The sequence below is a fragment of the Notamacropus eugenii genome, chromosome 1 (assembly GCF_028372415.1).
Source record: "Notamacropus eugenii isolate mMacEug1 chromosome 1, mMacEug1.pri_v2, whole genome shotgun sequence".
NCBI classification, from domain to species: domain Eukaryota; kingdom Metazoa; phylum Chordata; class Mammalia; order Diprotodontia; family Macropodidae; genus Notamacropus; species Notamacropus eugenii.
The window spans coordinates 356,100,168-356,115,120 of record NC_092872.1 but is presented as its reverse complement, the minus strand read 5'-3'; the positions used below and the strand labels follow the sequence as shown (position 1 = coordinate 356,115,120).

The window sequence follows — 14,953 nt, the reverse complement described above, 5'->3', positions numbered from 1 at the left end:
TATATAAAATCACATTAAATGTGTTTCCACCTTTGTCATGTTGTGAAAGAAGAATCAGAACAAAAGGGAAAAACCATGAGAAAGAAAAAGAAAGAGAGAGAATAATCTGCTTCGATCTGCATTTAGACTCCATAGTTCTTTCTCTCAATGTGGATGGCATTTTCCATCATGAATTTTTGGAGTTGCTTTAGATCATTGTATTGCTGAGAAGAGCTAAATCTATCAAAGATGGTTATAGCACTGTGTTGCTGTTACTATGCAGAGTGTTCTCCTAGTTCTGCTCATTTAAGCACTTATTTTGTGCCAGGCATTTTCTAAATAAGGGAAGAGAAAAACAAGCAAAAAAGCCCAACAGTTCCTGGCCTCAAGAGGTTTATATTCTAATGACAACACATAAAAGGGAGCTGATGGGGAAGAACACAGGGTACCCAAGTGGAGGTATGGGCGCAGAGCCCCTAAAGATTGAAGCAAAGCCAAGAGGGGAATGAAGCATAGTCAAAATGGAGACACTAAAAGGTGGGGTTTCCAAATAACGATTGTGAGAAACAAAAGGCATCAATGGGAGAAGAGAGATGGATTGGTGGAAAGAATTTTGTTGGGTAAGAAGGCACCAGGCACTGAGAAGTTCCAGGGTGAGAGGGCAGCTGGGTAATTATGGTGATGTCCTTGGAGTCAGAAGCACAGCTGAGAGGGAAATGAAGCCAAGCCGATGGGGCCCCAGTCTCCAAAATGGAGGTCTTGAAAATGATGCACCAATAGAATGAGAGGAGATGGCATGATGGAGAGAAAACTCTTCCAGTCTTCCAGGTGCTGAGGAACTTGGGGAGTTGAATGTTGCATATACTGTCAGATAAAGGCCCTTTTATCGGTGGGTTTTGATTAATTTTTTTGGGGGGGGAAGCAATTTTTTTATGTTTATTCATTTATTTTTCGTTTTCAGCATTCATTTGCACAAAATTTTGAGTTCCAAATTTTCTCCCCATCTCTCTCCTCCCCACCCCATAATGCCTTGCATTCTGATTACCCCTTCCCTCAATATGCTCTCCCTTCTTTCACAACCCTCCCTTCCCTTATCCCCATCTCCTCCCTTTTCTTATAGGGAAAGATAGAGTTCTATACCCCATTGCCTGTATTTCTTATTTCCCAGTTGTATACAAGCATAATTCTCAACATTTATTCCTAATATTTTGAATTCCAACTTCTCTCCCTTCCTCCCTCCCCACCCATCCCCACCGAGAAGGCAAGCACTTCAATACAGGCTATATATGTGTAGTTTTGCAAAAGACTTCCATAATAGTCATGTTGTGTAAGACTAACTATATTTCCCTCCATCCTATCCTGCCCCCCATTTATTCTATTCTCTCTTTTGACCTTATCCTTCTCCAAAAGTGTTTACTCCAAATTACTCCCTTCTCCCATTTCCCCTCCCTTCTATCATCCCCTTCAGACCACTTGTCCCCTTCTCCTCTACTTTCCTGTAGCATAAGATAGATTTTCATACCAAATTGAGTGAGCATGTTATTCCCTTCTTAAGTCAGGTGTGAAGAGAGTAAGCTTCACTTTTCCCCTCTTGCCTCCTCTCTTTTCTCCTCCATTGAAAAAAGCTTTTACTTGCGTCTTTTATGAGTGATAATTTGCCCCATTTCATTTCTCCCATTCACTTCCTAGTATATTCCTCTCTCACCCCTTAATTTTATTTTTTAGATATAACCCCTTCTTATTCAACTCATCCTGTGCGCTCTCTCGCTATCACTCTCTCTCTCTGTATATATATATATATATACTATATATATATGTATATGTATGTATATATAAATATGTGTGTGTGTGTGTGTGTGTGTGTGTGTGTAATTCCTCCAACTACCCAAATACTGAGAAAAGTCTCAAGAGTTACAAATATTATCTTTCCATATAGGAATGTAAACAGTTCAACTTTAGAAAGTCCTTTATGATTTCTCTTTCCTGCTTTCCTTTTCATGCTTCTCTTGATTCTTGTGTTTGAAAGTCAAATTTTCTTTTCAGCTCTGGTCTTTTCATCAAGAATGCTTGAAAGTCCTCTATATCATTGAAAGACTATTTTTTCCCCTGAATTATTATACTCAGTTTTGCTGGGTAGGTGATTCTTGGTTTTAATCCTAATTCTTCTGACCTCTGGAATATCATATTCCAAGCCTTCAGTCCCTTAATGTAGAAGCTGCTAGGTCTTGTGTTATCCTGATTGTACTTCCACAATACTAGAACTATTTCTTTCTAGCTACTTGCTAGAAATATTTTCTCCTTGACCTGAGAACTCTGGAATTTGGCTACAATATTTGATTAATTTTTTTTAACTAAGGAGGTTTGACTAAGTGGGGTTGGATTAGGAGCAAGTGTGTGCCTGGAAGGGGGTAGGGGTGAGTAGGAAATGTAGAGAGGAATGGGGGAATAATTAATATGAAAAACAAAAGGCATCTATTAATTAAGCAACATCCTCTTGATGTTCCCCCTTAGGGACCGTGTTTAAAATGTAAACAAGACAGGCAGGAAACTCTTAGTGCCTGTTCTCTCTTCTTTCCCCCTCATCCCTGCCCCTCTTCCCCCTTCTCACCCACCCCCAGCTCCTCAGTGCATACATATTAGTTCCCAGCTTCCTGGACTGTGAACTGTGATCTTCAGTGGGGTTCCTGGCTCCCTGAGACAGAGAAACAGCAATTTGGCAAACTGGCTCCATCAAGCAGTGCTAGGCATTCAGAATGTGCTCAGTCAACACTTGGTTAATTATATGTATAGCAGCTAAGCCTTTTATTTTATTTTATTTTTGGAGGGTGAGGCGGGTGGTCCTTACCTCTCCCCAAGAACATCTGTCATTCCTGTTATGCAGGTGGTATTTGGGAAAGATCATAGAAGGTAGGAGACCTGGATTCCAATTCCTCTGCCATCATTAAGTCATGGTGTGATTTGAGAAAAACCATTTCACTTCTCTGGGGCCTCACTTTTCTCATGTATAAAATGGGGATGATAGTTTCTGTTTTGTTGACCTGACATTATTTAAACGTCTGTTGCATTTCTGGTAATGAGTATATTAGTTTTTTTTAAGACCTAGCTCACATCCCAGCTTTTTCCAAATTTAGAAACATTTAGGAAATAAGATGTAAAGGTGAGAGAGACTTTATAGATCAGCTAATTTGATCAACTCATTTATCAGATGAGAAAACTGAGGCTTAAGCACCTGCCCAATGTCATCAGAACCAGGATTGGAAGCCACACTTTGTAATTGTGAATCCAGGGCTATTTGTGTGCTAGGCAGATTGTATACTAAGCCACGGGGAAAATATGAAGATTAGATAAGACAAAATCCGTTTCATCAAGGACTCCAGTCTCATAGTGGGGTACAGAATCAGAGTTGCAAGGAAATTCAGAGGCAGCTAATTCAAGAATCCCCTCTAGCTCATCCCTAGCAAGTTTTCAATAAATGCCTCCTCTTCCTTTGCTCTTGTTTTCTTCGTAGGTAGTCAGTAGATAGAATGCCAGGGCTGGAGTCAGGAAATTGTTTTGTTGTTGAGTTGTTTCAGTCATGTATCTGACTCTTCAAGACCCTTTTTGGAGTTTTCTTGGCAAAGATACTGGAATGTCTTGCCATTTTCTTCTCCAGCTCATTTTACAGATGAGGAAACTGAGGCAAATGGGGTGAAGTGACTTGCCCATGGTCACACAACTAGTAAATGTCTGAGGCTAGATTCGAACTCAAGTCTTCCTGATTCCAGTCTCTGCACTCTATCCATTGCATCACCTAGCTGCTCTGGAGACAGGAAAACCAGAGATCAGTTCGAGGTTTAGATCCATTTGCCTCCATTTCCTCAACCGTATGATAGAGACAACAATAGCACATGCCTCCATCAATAAACATTTATTAAGTTCCTACTATGTGCCAGGCACTGTGATAAGTATTGGGGATACAAAAAGAGGCAAAGAGACAGTCATCCCTGCCTCAGAGAGCTTATAATCCATTGGAGGAGAGGATTGTGAGGATCACAATTGTAAAGTGCTAGCTCAATGCCTAAAACGTAATAACTATATAAAATGCTAGTTGTTATTTTTTATTATCTCCCTATAATCTGACTTTCACCCTCATCATTCACCTGAGACTGCTTTCTCCAAAGTTAACCAATGGTCTCTCTGTTGCCAGGTCTCTGATTTGCTGATCATCCTCTTCTCCTTCATGGTCTCTTCTCTCCAGGTTTCTGTCTCTCTCTCCCTCTCTCTCTCTCTCTTTCCTGGTTCTTCTTCTCTGGATCTGACTGCTCCTTCTCAGTTTCCTTTAATGGATGTTCCTTCAGGTCCCCAAGGCTCTGACTCGGACCTTCTCTTCTTCTCTACTACTTCACTGATTGGTTTCCTGAGCTCCTATGGATTCAGTTATCATCTCTCTGCTGATGATGGGGCAGCCAAGTGGTGCAGTGGATAGAGTGCTGGACCTGGAGTCAGAAAGATTCCATCTCTCTGAGTTCAAATCTAGCCTCAGACAGTTATTAGCTACGTGTCTCTGGGCAAGTCACTTCACCCTATTTACCTCAGTTGCCTCATCTGTAAAATGAGCTGGAGAAAGAAATGGCAAACCACTCCACTGTCTTTGCCAAGAAAACCCCATATGGGGTCATGAAGAGTCACACATGACTGAAAAGCAACTTATCAACAACAAAAAATACAGATGATTTTCAGATCTTAAACAGATCTGTTTAACCCTTAACATCTCTCTTGACCTTTAGTCTGATATTCTCATCTGCCTATTAGATATCACAAACTAGATATCTTAAACTCAACATGACTAAAATAACCTTACTGTCTTCTCCTCCTCTCCTCTTCTGAACTTTCCAAATATTGTTGAGCACTGTACTCCTGGGGCTACCCATGCTCCAATCCTTGCCTCTTCACATCCAATAAGTTGCCAAGTCTTCCTTCATAACATCTCTCATACATGTCCCCTTCTTTCCTTTGATACCGCTACCACCCTGGTACAGGCCCTCTCATGCTGAGACTATTTCAGTAACTTTTTGACTGGCTTTCCTGCCTCAAATCCCTCCCCACTCTAGTCCATTCTCTACAAAGCTAACTGAGTTATCTTCCTAAAGCAGAGATCTGACCATGTCACCCTCTTGCTCAGTAAACTCCTTTGCTTCCCTATCACCTCTAGGATCAAATATGAAATGCTCTGTCTTTTAAAGCCCTTCATAAAACCCTGGATCATCCTGCCTTTCCAGTCTTACTCCCTTCCCATACTGCCCCTACTCTGTGATCCAGTGACACTGGCCTCCTTGCAGGAAACATCTCCTGACTCCAAATATTTTTACTGATTGTCCCTCATACCTTGAATGTTCATTCTTTTCATCTCCATCTCCAGGCTTCCCTGGCTTTTTTTCCCCCCTAAGTCTCATCGAAAATCCCACTTTTTGCAAAAAGTATATTTTAATGCTTCTACCTTCTAGGGGTGTGCTGGTGAATGTTAAACTGACTGGGGGCAGGTTATGACACGCTTTGTGTTTAATGTGCATTATTAACATTTTCTCCATCAGTTTATTAGATTCAGACTATCAATAAGACAATAGATCAAGTCTGGAATTGCAGTGTTTGCCAGTTTCCAGTGGACAAATGCTCACAATGGAAATTTAACAATCAGCCTTTCTGAGCTTGCCCCTAACTTATCCTGTCTATATCTTATTTGTTCATAGATGTTTGAATGTCATCTCTCCCACTACATTGTGAACTTGTGAGTAGGGACTGGTCTTTGCTTTTCTTTGTATACCCAGAACTTAGCACGATGTTAGGTTGGGAAACATAGACACTTACTCATGGAAGATTGAGAGAGGAGACAAAACCTGGAAACCCGTGTCTTTCTGAGGACATCTCTACCTCCCTGACCTAAGGGACCTCTCCTTTCCTTTGAAATTTTGTCTTTCCTAGATTCTCAAGTTTTTCTGAGGGGATTGGCCAGGAGGATGTAATATGGGGGCCACTTTGTGAGGTGAGAGAGGGACAGGTAGAGAACAAAAGGAGAAAGGGAGATGACTTCTGAGCCCCAAGTGCAGGGTTCTGCCTTTGGGTGATGTCTATTCCTGCCTGTTCCTGGGGACCTTTTGTTTCTCTGGAAGCTTTACTTTCCTAAGCTGCTAAACTTTTTCTTCTGGGGTGGGAATAGCGTAAGCCTGGGGCCTGGGTATACCTGGAAGAATGGAGAAAAAACCCTCCCTTCTGAGCTATTTGTCTGTACTCACAAGATCAGGGGCCTCTGTTCTGGAAGGATCAGTGCTTCTAAGAGAGTCCAGATTTCAGAAGTCTGATTGAACGAATATTGGATCCCAAGTCAGGAGATCTGGGTTCTAGTCCTTGCTCTTATATCACCCTCGAGTGTTTCTTTTACCATTTATTTCAACCAGTTTCTTTTTTTTTTTTTATCAATAAAAGTTAGTTTTCAAAATAAAAGCTACATGTCAAATAGAAATGCATAATAGAGATATTAATTATACTCATTTATGAAAACAACTTCTATTTATTCCTTATTACCAAATAACTAATACACATTTTCTTGACTATTCATTTCAGTCCCATCTATGAGCCCTGTTCAAGAAATTAAGTCATTTATTACTTTGATTTAGGGAAATATTCAGCCAGTTTCAAATCAACTTAACCGCATCGCTGTCTACTTCATATTCCTACTCCTTTGCTATAAAAATAAAAGAAAGAACTTTGTCAAATGTTTGACTGGTCTCTATATATTATGTCTACAATCTTTCCTTTGCTGTACTGGTCTAGCTGTCTTGTCTGAAAGGAGAATGTAGTTAGTCTGGTATGACTTGTTCTTGATAAAGCTGTGCCAACTCTCAGTGATTACTGCTTTCCTTTCTAGAGATTGACAAATCATCCTTTTAATAATATGTTCTAGAATTTTGCCAGGATTGAAGTTGTATTTACTGGCCTACAGATTCCAGGCTCCATTCTTTTCTCTTTTGTGAAAATCGCAACAGTGTTTGCCCCTCTTAAGCCCTGAAGCATCTCTCCCACTCTGCAGGATCTTTCAAAGATCGGCATCAGTCACTCAGTAATCCCATCCACAAATTCTTTCGGCACCCTGTCATTTGGGGTCTGATGGTTTGAACTCACCAAGGGCAATTAGATGCTCTTTTATTATTTCCTTAATTACCTTGGCCTTCAACTCCCTATTTGTTGATTTTCTTTTGTCTTCTCCATTCCAAAGATATTTCATCCTGGTAGAGAGAAGAAAGAAAAAAAAGAAAAAAAAGAGCAGTCCTGTGTGTCATCCATTATCAGGCCATGTTCCCCAAGCAGGAATTCCATCCCTTCGGTGATCTTTCTCTTTTCCTCAGCATAGCTACAAAGCCCTTTTTGTTGTGCTTAGCATTCTTTGCCAGACTCAGCTCATCCTGAGCTTTAGGCCGTTTCATTGTTTTTCTGTCAGTCCCACAGGTCCTTGGTTAGGATAACTTCTTGATGAATATTCACTTTGACAGGTTGGTCATCTGCTGCTGTGCTCAGAATCACAGAATTGTCAGAGCTAGAAGGGGGCTTAGAGACCATTGAGTTTAACTCCCTCACTTTACAGATGGAGAAACTGAGATCCCAAGAAGTAAAGAGAGCCACCCACAGTTGTACAACTAATACTTATAACCCAAATCTCATTCCAAATTCAGTTCTCTTTCACTACTCACTGGCCAGTTCACTAGCCACTCCCAGATGGGCAAAATGCTGTTGTAGATAAGGATCCAAGTCTTCAAATAGCATAATCCAAGCTTACTGGGCAGCAGGACAAATCCTGCTGGACATGATTGGGACTACAGGAGGCTATAAGTGAACTCAGCAGGCAGGAGAAAGAGGTTCAGATAAGTGGACAGCCACATGGCAGTGGTCAACAGCTGGATATACCACCATAAGGGAGTCAGAGTATTTTTTTCAGGGAGCCTGACAGCGTATTGATAGAGCCACATGACAGCAGGTGTTACAACCAAGCCTCATAGTCAAGAATCTACTTCTTAGAAGTAAGTTTGCAGTCATTGGAAGTCTTCTTGCAGAGTACTTGTTAGAGTTTTTTAGATAGGATTCATGCTTCATTCAATTCAACAATAAACATTTATTAAACATCTTTTACATACAAGTTACAAAATTGGGAATATTAAAAATAACTTAAAATATCACAATATCCAACTTCAATAAATTTACAACCTAATGTGTGTCTATAGGGGAGATAGGAGATATACACAAATAAATGATACAGATTAGGCTGTAATTAAATACAAAGAAGAGAACCTAGCAAAGGATTATAAGAAATTTGAAGAGGGAGGAAAAAATAATATTTACTGAGAGGTTTAGAGGAGGGACAAAGTGGTCTGGGAAAGTTTCCTGGAAGAGGTAACATTCAAATTCAGCCTTCAAAAAAAAAGGAAGGAATTTGAATGGGCAGAGATAGAGGATGTAGATGAGAAGGAAGGTCCATTCCAGGCCTGGGGGAATGATTTAAACAAAGATTGGGACAATTGGAGTGCACTGGAAAGAAGGCAGACTACTTGAGCTAGACTGTACGGTCCAGGAAGGGATATAGTATGAGATAAGGTTGGTAAATGGAAGACAAGATCATAGCAGAATCATGGGATTTAGAGCAAAAGGGACTTTAGAGATCCAGCCTCCACATTTTTACAGATGAGTAAACTGAGACCCAGAGAATTAAAGTGACTTTTTCAAGGTTATATAAAGCTGGGATCCAAACCCAAGTCCTTTGATTTCAAATCTAGTGCTTTGTTCCCTGCAGTCTCAAATGCTAGGCTAAGGAGTTTATACATTATTCAGTAGGCCGTGGGAACTGCTGAAGGCTTTTGAGGAAAATGAGTGATGCGATTAGAGCAGTCGATTAGGAAAATTCTCAGGCCTTAGTGTGAAGGTTGCATTGGTAAGGAAATAGACTGGAGTTTGAGAGAAAAATGCAATCCATACTTACAGACTTGGTTGTACAAAATGACTTCTGTGATGCCTTCCAGATTTAAGATTCTGTGATAGGAGAGAGGCAAGTCCCAACCCCTGGAAAAGATTTACTGTTTTTAACTGAGAGAAACTGAACAGTGACTTGGGCATAGGAGGGATGAGATTAGAGATCCAGATGTTGAGAACAGGATAGCAAAGTTGGACTTGATCATGATCAAGGTAAGAGACTGGCTCCTGGATGTTTTATAAGGTCAGAGCAAAGCAGACTCTATGGTGAATCTAAGAGCTCTTGGGCCTGACTTGCCATCAATCCCTCCAAGCTTAGAGTTAAATTGAGCTCAGTCTGGGATGGGTGGTTAAATGGCTATACTTATGATATTAGAACAGTAAAGGATGTTCATGGAAGCACCAGGTAACATTTTCACAGGTTCCCCCCTTTTTTTCTCTCAAAGGGGAACTTTACTTCATGTCTACTGGAGTGCCAAGTGCCACTTCTGCAAGCGGAGTCATTTACAAAATGGTTGACCCTTCCAGGTAAGGCCTGCTCTAGTTTTTAAAAAAATAATATAGGGTTCATGTGCCTATGATACATTTTTCAGCAATCACTGGCCCAAAAAGTCTTGTCTCAATAGAAATGAGCCCAAGCCCTACTCATGTTCCCTAATGCTGTCTCCTCTGTATCCTGGGCTCACTTTAGAACCTGTCAGTGTCGTAACTGGCAGAGATCTTAAAGTCATATAAGATAGACATCAGAGCTGGAATGAGCTTCAGAGTTCTAGAACCACAGAGCATCTGGGCTTCAGTGGCTTTCTCAATATGCTTCTTCTTCAGGCAAGCTAATTGAATTGTTCAGAATCCCACTATACACAAACAGCATGCTTTGGTTTTTAGCTGCTCAGTCTTGTTCTCAGTTTCCTGGTATCTATCTTTTGTAATAATTGACAGAGGTGGCTTATTTCTTGCTTCTGGGCCACCTATGTTATTAGAGTATTGAAAGGAATCATCAGAGAAATCTTGACTGATGTTGTCAGAGAGCATCATGGTCTCCGGAGGAAAGACTCCTATTAGCTCCCTATATGCTCCATTGAGGCAGGGTCTCAATTGGATAGGAAGTCAGCTTTCTTGCTGATAGGAAGTAGCTCCCAACAAAGAGCTAATAACAGAGAGTCCATGTCTGCACTCTGAAGGCACCTCCAATGTGACCACCATTGTGATTCATGAGAACGTCATCATTGCTGTTACCCACAGGGTCTGGTTTGTTCTTGGTTGAGCAAAACTTGAGAACACACTATGGGTAAGGTCTAGTTCCCCCTGTGCTAAAGAGGACTCAAAGATGAATAGACTTGCATGCTGCAGTTTATAATCCAATCTTTAACTGGATCTGTGATCTCAGATTCTGAGTCTCCCTCTTATAATGCAGCTTGCAACCTATCTATCCCATGTGATATTAATAGTTTATTAGACTGCTCCTTTCCTGCTCTGGGGGACCTTGCTTTATTAAGCTCTTAAAGATAATCAACAAGGGAGAGCTGCTTGAATGTACAACTTGAAGACTATTGGAGGAGAAAAAAAAAAAATAAACACCCCTAAATTAGCCCAAGCAGTTTATGAACCATGACATCTGGTGTGGGAGAGATCACTTCTCTGGGTGGGGATCAGGGAAGATTTCATGAAGAAAGAAACTCTGGAGCTGTCTTTGAAAGATGACTAGGTTATTATTATAAATGGCAGAGATAAGGGAAAGGGTATAGTTTTTCTCAATCCTTAAATGAACCCAGCTCTGCTGAGAAACACTGTGGTGTAGTAGACAGAATATTGAGTTATGAGTCAGGAGACCTGGGTTTGAGTCATGGGGATTTGACCTTTGTCAGCACATATGACTGCTGAGCTGTTCAGTTGTTTTTTAATCACGTCCGACCCTCTGTGACCGACCGCATTTGGGGTTTTCTTGGCAAAGATATTGGAGTAATTTGCCATTAAGGCAAATAGGGTTAAGTGACTTGCCCAGGGACACACAGCTAGTAAGTGTCTGAGACCAGATTTGAGCTAAGGAAGATGAGTCTTCCTGACTTCAGGCCCAGTGCTCTATCAGCTATGCCATCTAGCTGCGCTATGTGACTGTAGTCAACTTATTTTACTCTCTAAGCTTCAGTTTTGTCATATGTAAAATGGGAATTATAATGCATGCATTACCTATCTCAAAACTTGTAAGGAAGGGGCTTTGAATGCCATATATACACATATTTGTGTTATTTATATATGTATATTTGCACATTATACATATAAAATATATAACATACATGTATTTTACATATATTTATAGATACATGTACATGCCCAGGTGTTATACAGACAATTTTATCATATGTTGCCAAATAGAGCTAGAAGTAATCACAAAGCCTTACTGACTGGGTCCACGACAGTTTTACACTTGCTAAATCAAACTGGACCCTCACTGCAGCCAGGTAACAATACTTCTCCTCTCCAATTGATTTCTCATTCCACTCAAACAGCAGCTGTTTTAAACCTGTAATTTTTACCTTGAACCTGCAGCATCCCATGTTGTTCTCTCCCTCCACCTTCTCTGCTGAAAACTTTGTCATGACTTTTCACTAAGAGATGTCTCTTCTCACTTCCCTCCTGACATCATCCCCCAACTCTCTCTTCCTTTACATCAGTTTCTGTTGATTAGGGAACTTCAGTTTGCCAAGATCAGGCCCTCTATGTAGACTTGATTCCATCCCCTTCTGTGTACTCTAGCAGATTGCTTCCATCATCATCCCCACTCTCTATCTACTCATTCTTTTCCTGCTGCCTACAAATACACTCATCTTCCAACCTTTGAAAAACTCTCACTACATCCCACCATGTCATTGTTTAGTTGTGTACAACTCTGTACCCCTGTGTACCATAGCATCCCAATGCTGCCCATGGACTTTTCTTGGCAAAGATAATGAAATGGTTTGTCATTCCCTTCTCCAGAGGATTAAGGCAAACAGAGGTTAAGTGACTTGCCCAGGTCACACAGTTAATAAATGTCTGAGGCTGGATTGGAACTCAAGCATTCTTGACTCCAGTTCCAGCACTCTATCCACTGATCCATTCAGCTGTCTTCTATCATGCCCACCAGCTTTCCCTCCATATTCCTCCACATCTTCTCAACTGAACTCTTGGAAAATGACTTTTACAGTTGGTGCTACCAATTCCTCTCCTCTCACTGTCTTCTAAATTCTTTTCAGTCTGGCTTTGAACATTATTCAATGGAAACAGCCCTCTCCACAGTTATTGATGGTCTTTTAATTGCCAGATCTAATGGCCTCTTCTCAGTTGTCATTCTTCTTGACCTCTCTGTGATATTTGGCACAATTTACCACCTATATAGTCTCTTCTTTCTGAAAATTTTCTTTTTCTTCTTTTCTTTCTTTCCTTCCCTCCTTCCTTTCCTCATTCCTTCCTTTTCCTTTCTTTTCTTTTTTCTTCATTTCTTTCTGCCTTCTCCTTTCTTTTCCCTTCTTTCCTTCCTTCCTTTCTTTTTTTCCTTCCTCTCTCAGTTCTCCTATCTGTCTGTTCTCTCCTTTTTGCTTTGTTTTGCTAGCTCTTCTTCCATGTCATGCCCATTAAATGTGGGTGCCCCACAAGAATTTTTACTGGATTCTTTTCTCATTTCTGTTTTCCCCTTGGTGATGTCATCATCATTCCTGGAGTTCAGTTTTCATTTCTAGGCAGATGATTCCCATATCTATTTTTCTAGTCCCCATCTCTCTCCTGAGCTCCAGTCCCACATTATCAACTACCTATGTAACATTTCAAACTGGATGTCCTGTGGTCATCTCAAATTCAGCATATCCAAAACAGATCTCATCTTTCCAATCAAACTTTCCCCGCATCCCAGATTTTCTGTGACTCTTGAAGGTATCACCATCCTCCCAGTCAACCAGGTTCACAAAGTTTGTGTTATCCTCAACTCCACTCTCACCCACATATCCAATCTGGTGCCAAATCTTTTCATTTTTTCCTTTCACAAAGTCTCTTGTAAATAGCCTCTTCTTTCCACTGAGTCAGTCACCACCCTGATGCAGACCCTTATCACCTAATGCCTGCAGTATGGCAGCAGCCTCTTGGTTGGTCTCCCATCCTCAAGTCTCTCTCCTCCTCCTCCCCCCAATTCCAATTTTTCCTTCACACAGCTGTCAAAGTGATTTTCCTCAAGCTCAGGTGTGACCATATCACCCCCTTACCTTTCTATTCCACAAACTCTAGTGATCCCTCTTACCTCCAGAATAAACAACTGAATAAAGAGCTTTGTTGGGCATTTATAACTCTTCGCCACCTGACATCTTCCTATTTTCCAAATTTCTTATATTCCACTCCTTTTCTTGTATTCTTTGATGTGATCCTACTGTCCTAACTGCTCTTCCTTGGACAGAACTCACACATTCTCTATTATCTCTGTTCCTCTGTGTTACCTGGTCTCCATGTCTGGAATGCCTTCCCTCCCAACCTCCAACTCTTAGGCCTGGCTTTTAAGACTTAGCTCAAGTACTAGTTCCTCCAGGAGATCTTTCCTAGTCCCTAGCTACTTACGCCACCCCCTCTAAGGTTACCTCCCTCTACTCTGTATTTATCTTCTGTGTACAGACTGGTCTGTGTTCTCTCTCCCATTGCAATGTACCCTCTTCAAGGAGGAGATTGTTTTGTACCTGGAACATAGCTCATGCTTAATAAATGCTTGCTGACTTTTATATGCATATACATACACACACCTATCCCCCCTTCCTTCTCTCTGTCTCTGTCTCTCTCTCTTTCTCTCTCTCTCTCCCTCTCTGTCTCTTTCTCTGTCTCTGTCACTGTGTTCCTCTGTCTCTATCTTTCTGTCTCTGTCTTGTGTGTGTGTGTCTCTCTCTGTCTGTCCATGAACAGATATTGGTGTATAAAACTATATATACACACATACCTATATGTGTATATATACATACATACATACATATATATATATACCCAAATTATTCTATATCTGTAAATATATATTGGGATAACTGTAGATATCATTATAGTACTCTGTCAATCTCCCCTTGTGCCACTTCTATTAGACTTTTTATTAGTGATTTGTAGGGATGTCTAGATGGCACACTTACTAAATTGGCAGATAACATGCAATGGAGAAAAATAGATTCTTCTCAAGTCATTGGGTGACAGTCAGGATCCAAAAATATATTAACAAGTTAGAATATTGGTCCAGATCTAATAAAATTTAACCAGAATAAATGTAAAGTCTAGTACTTGCATCCAAAAATATTCTACTGCACCAATGGAAAAAAGGAGACCATGCCTGGACAACATGTGAAATTTGGTAGACTGTATCTTAGTGAATGGTAGCTAGGTGGTGTGGTAGATAGAGCACCAGGACTGAAAGCAGGAAGACCTAAGTATAGATCCAGCTTCAAACATTTACTAGCTGTATGACCCTGGGCAAGTCTCTTGACCCTGTTTGCCTCAGTTTCCTCATCTGCAAAATGAGCTGGAGAAGGAAATGGCAAACTCACTTTGGACACAGCTGAAAAACAACTGAATGACAACAAAAATTTTGGCAAACCAGGTATTTTAGTGGACCCTAGATATTCAATTAGAAAACAGTGTCATACTGCAGTAAAAAACATCAGATCTTAGGCTATACTAATATAATCATACCATGTAAAATAAGGGAGGCAACAGCCTTATTATCTTCTGCCCTGGTCAGACCCTATCCAGGACATGTTTTTAGTTTTGGGGTCCACATTTTAGGAAGGATGTTGACAAACTAAAGTCCAGAAGAGAGCAATTTGATTTTTAGGGGCATGGGAAACCATACCATACAAAGATTAGTTGAAACAACTGATGTTTAGTCTGGAAAAGATAAAGAAGGCTCTTAGATGACATGGTAATTTCCCTCCAGTATTGGAAGGACTGTAGCATGGAAGAGGGAAAGAACAGCAATTGCCAAGAGAGAGAT

The 14,953-nt window shown here is 40.7% G+C and overlaps 1 protein-coding gene across 1 annotated transcript in view; it reads left to right on the top strand.

Moving 5' to 3' along the window:
• The window catches only part of HHIPL1 (HHIP like 1), a 101,490-nt gene that overhangs the window by 67,162 nt on the left and 19,375 nt on the right, over positions 1 to 14,953 (top strand). Inside the window, exon 7 of the mRNA XM_072630265.1 lies at positions 9,417 to 9,498. Within this exon, the coding sequence (XP_072486366.1) occupies positions 9,417 to 9,498 (82 nt within the window). The remainder of the gene's footprint in view (positions 1 to 9,416; positions 9,499 to 14,953) is intronic.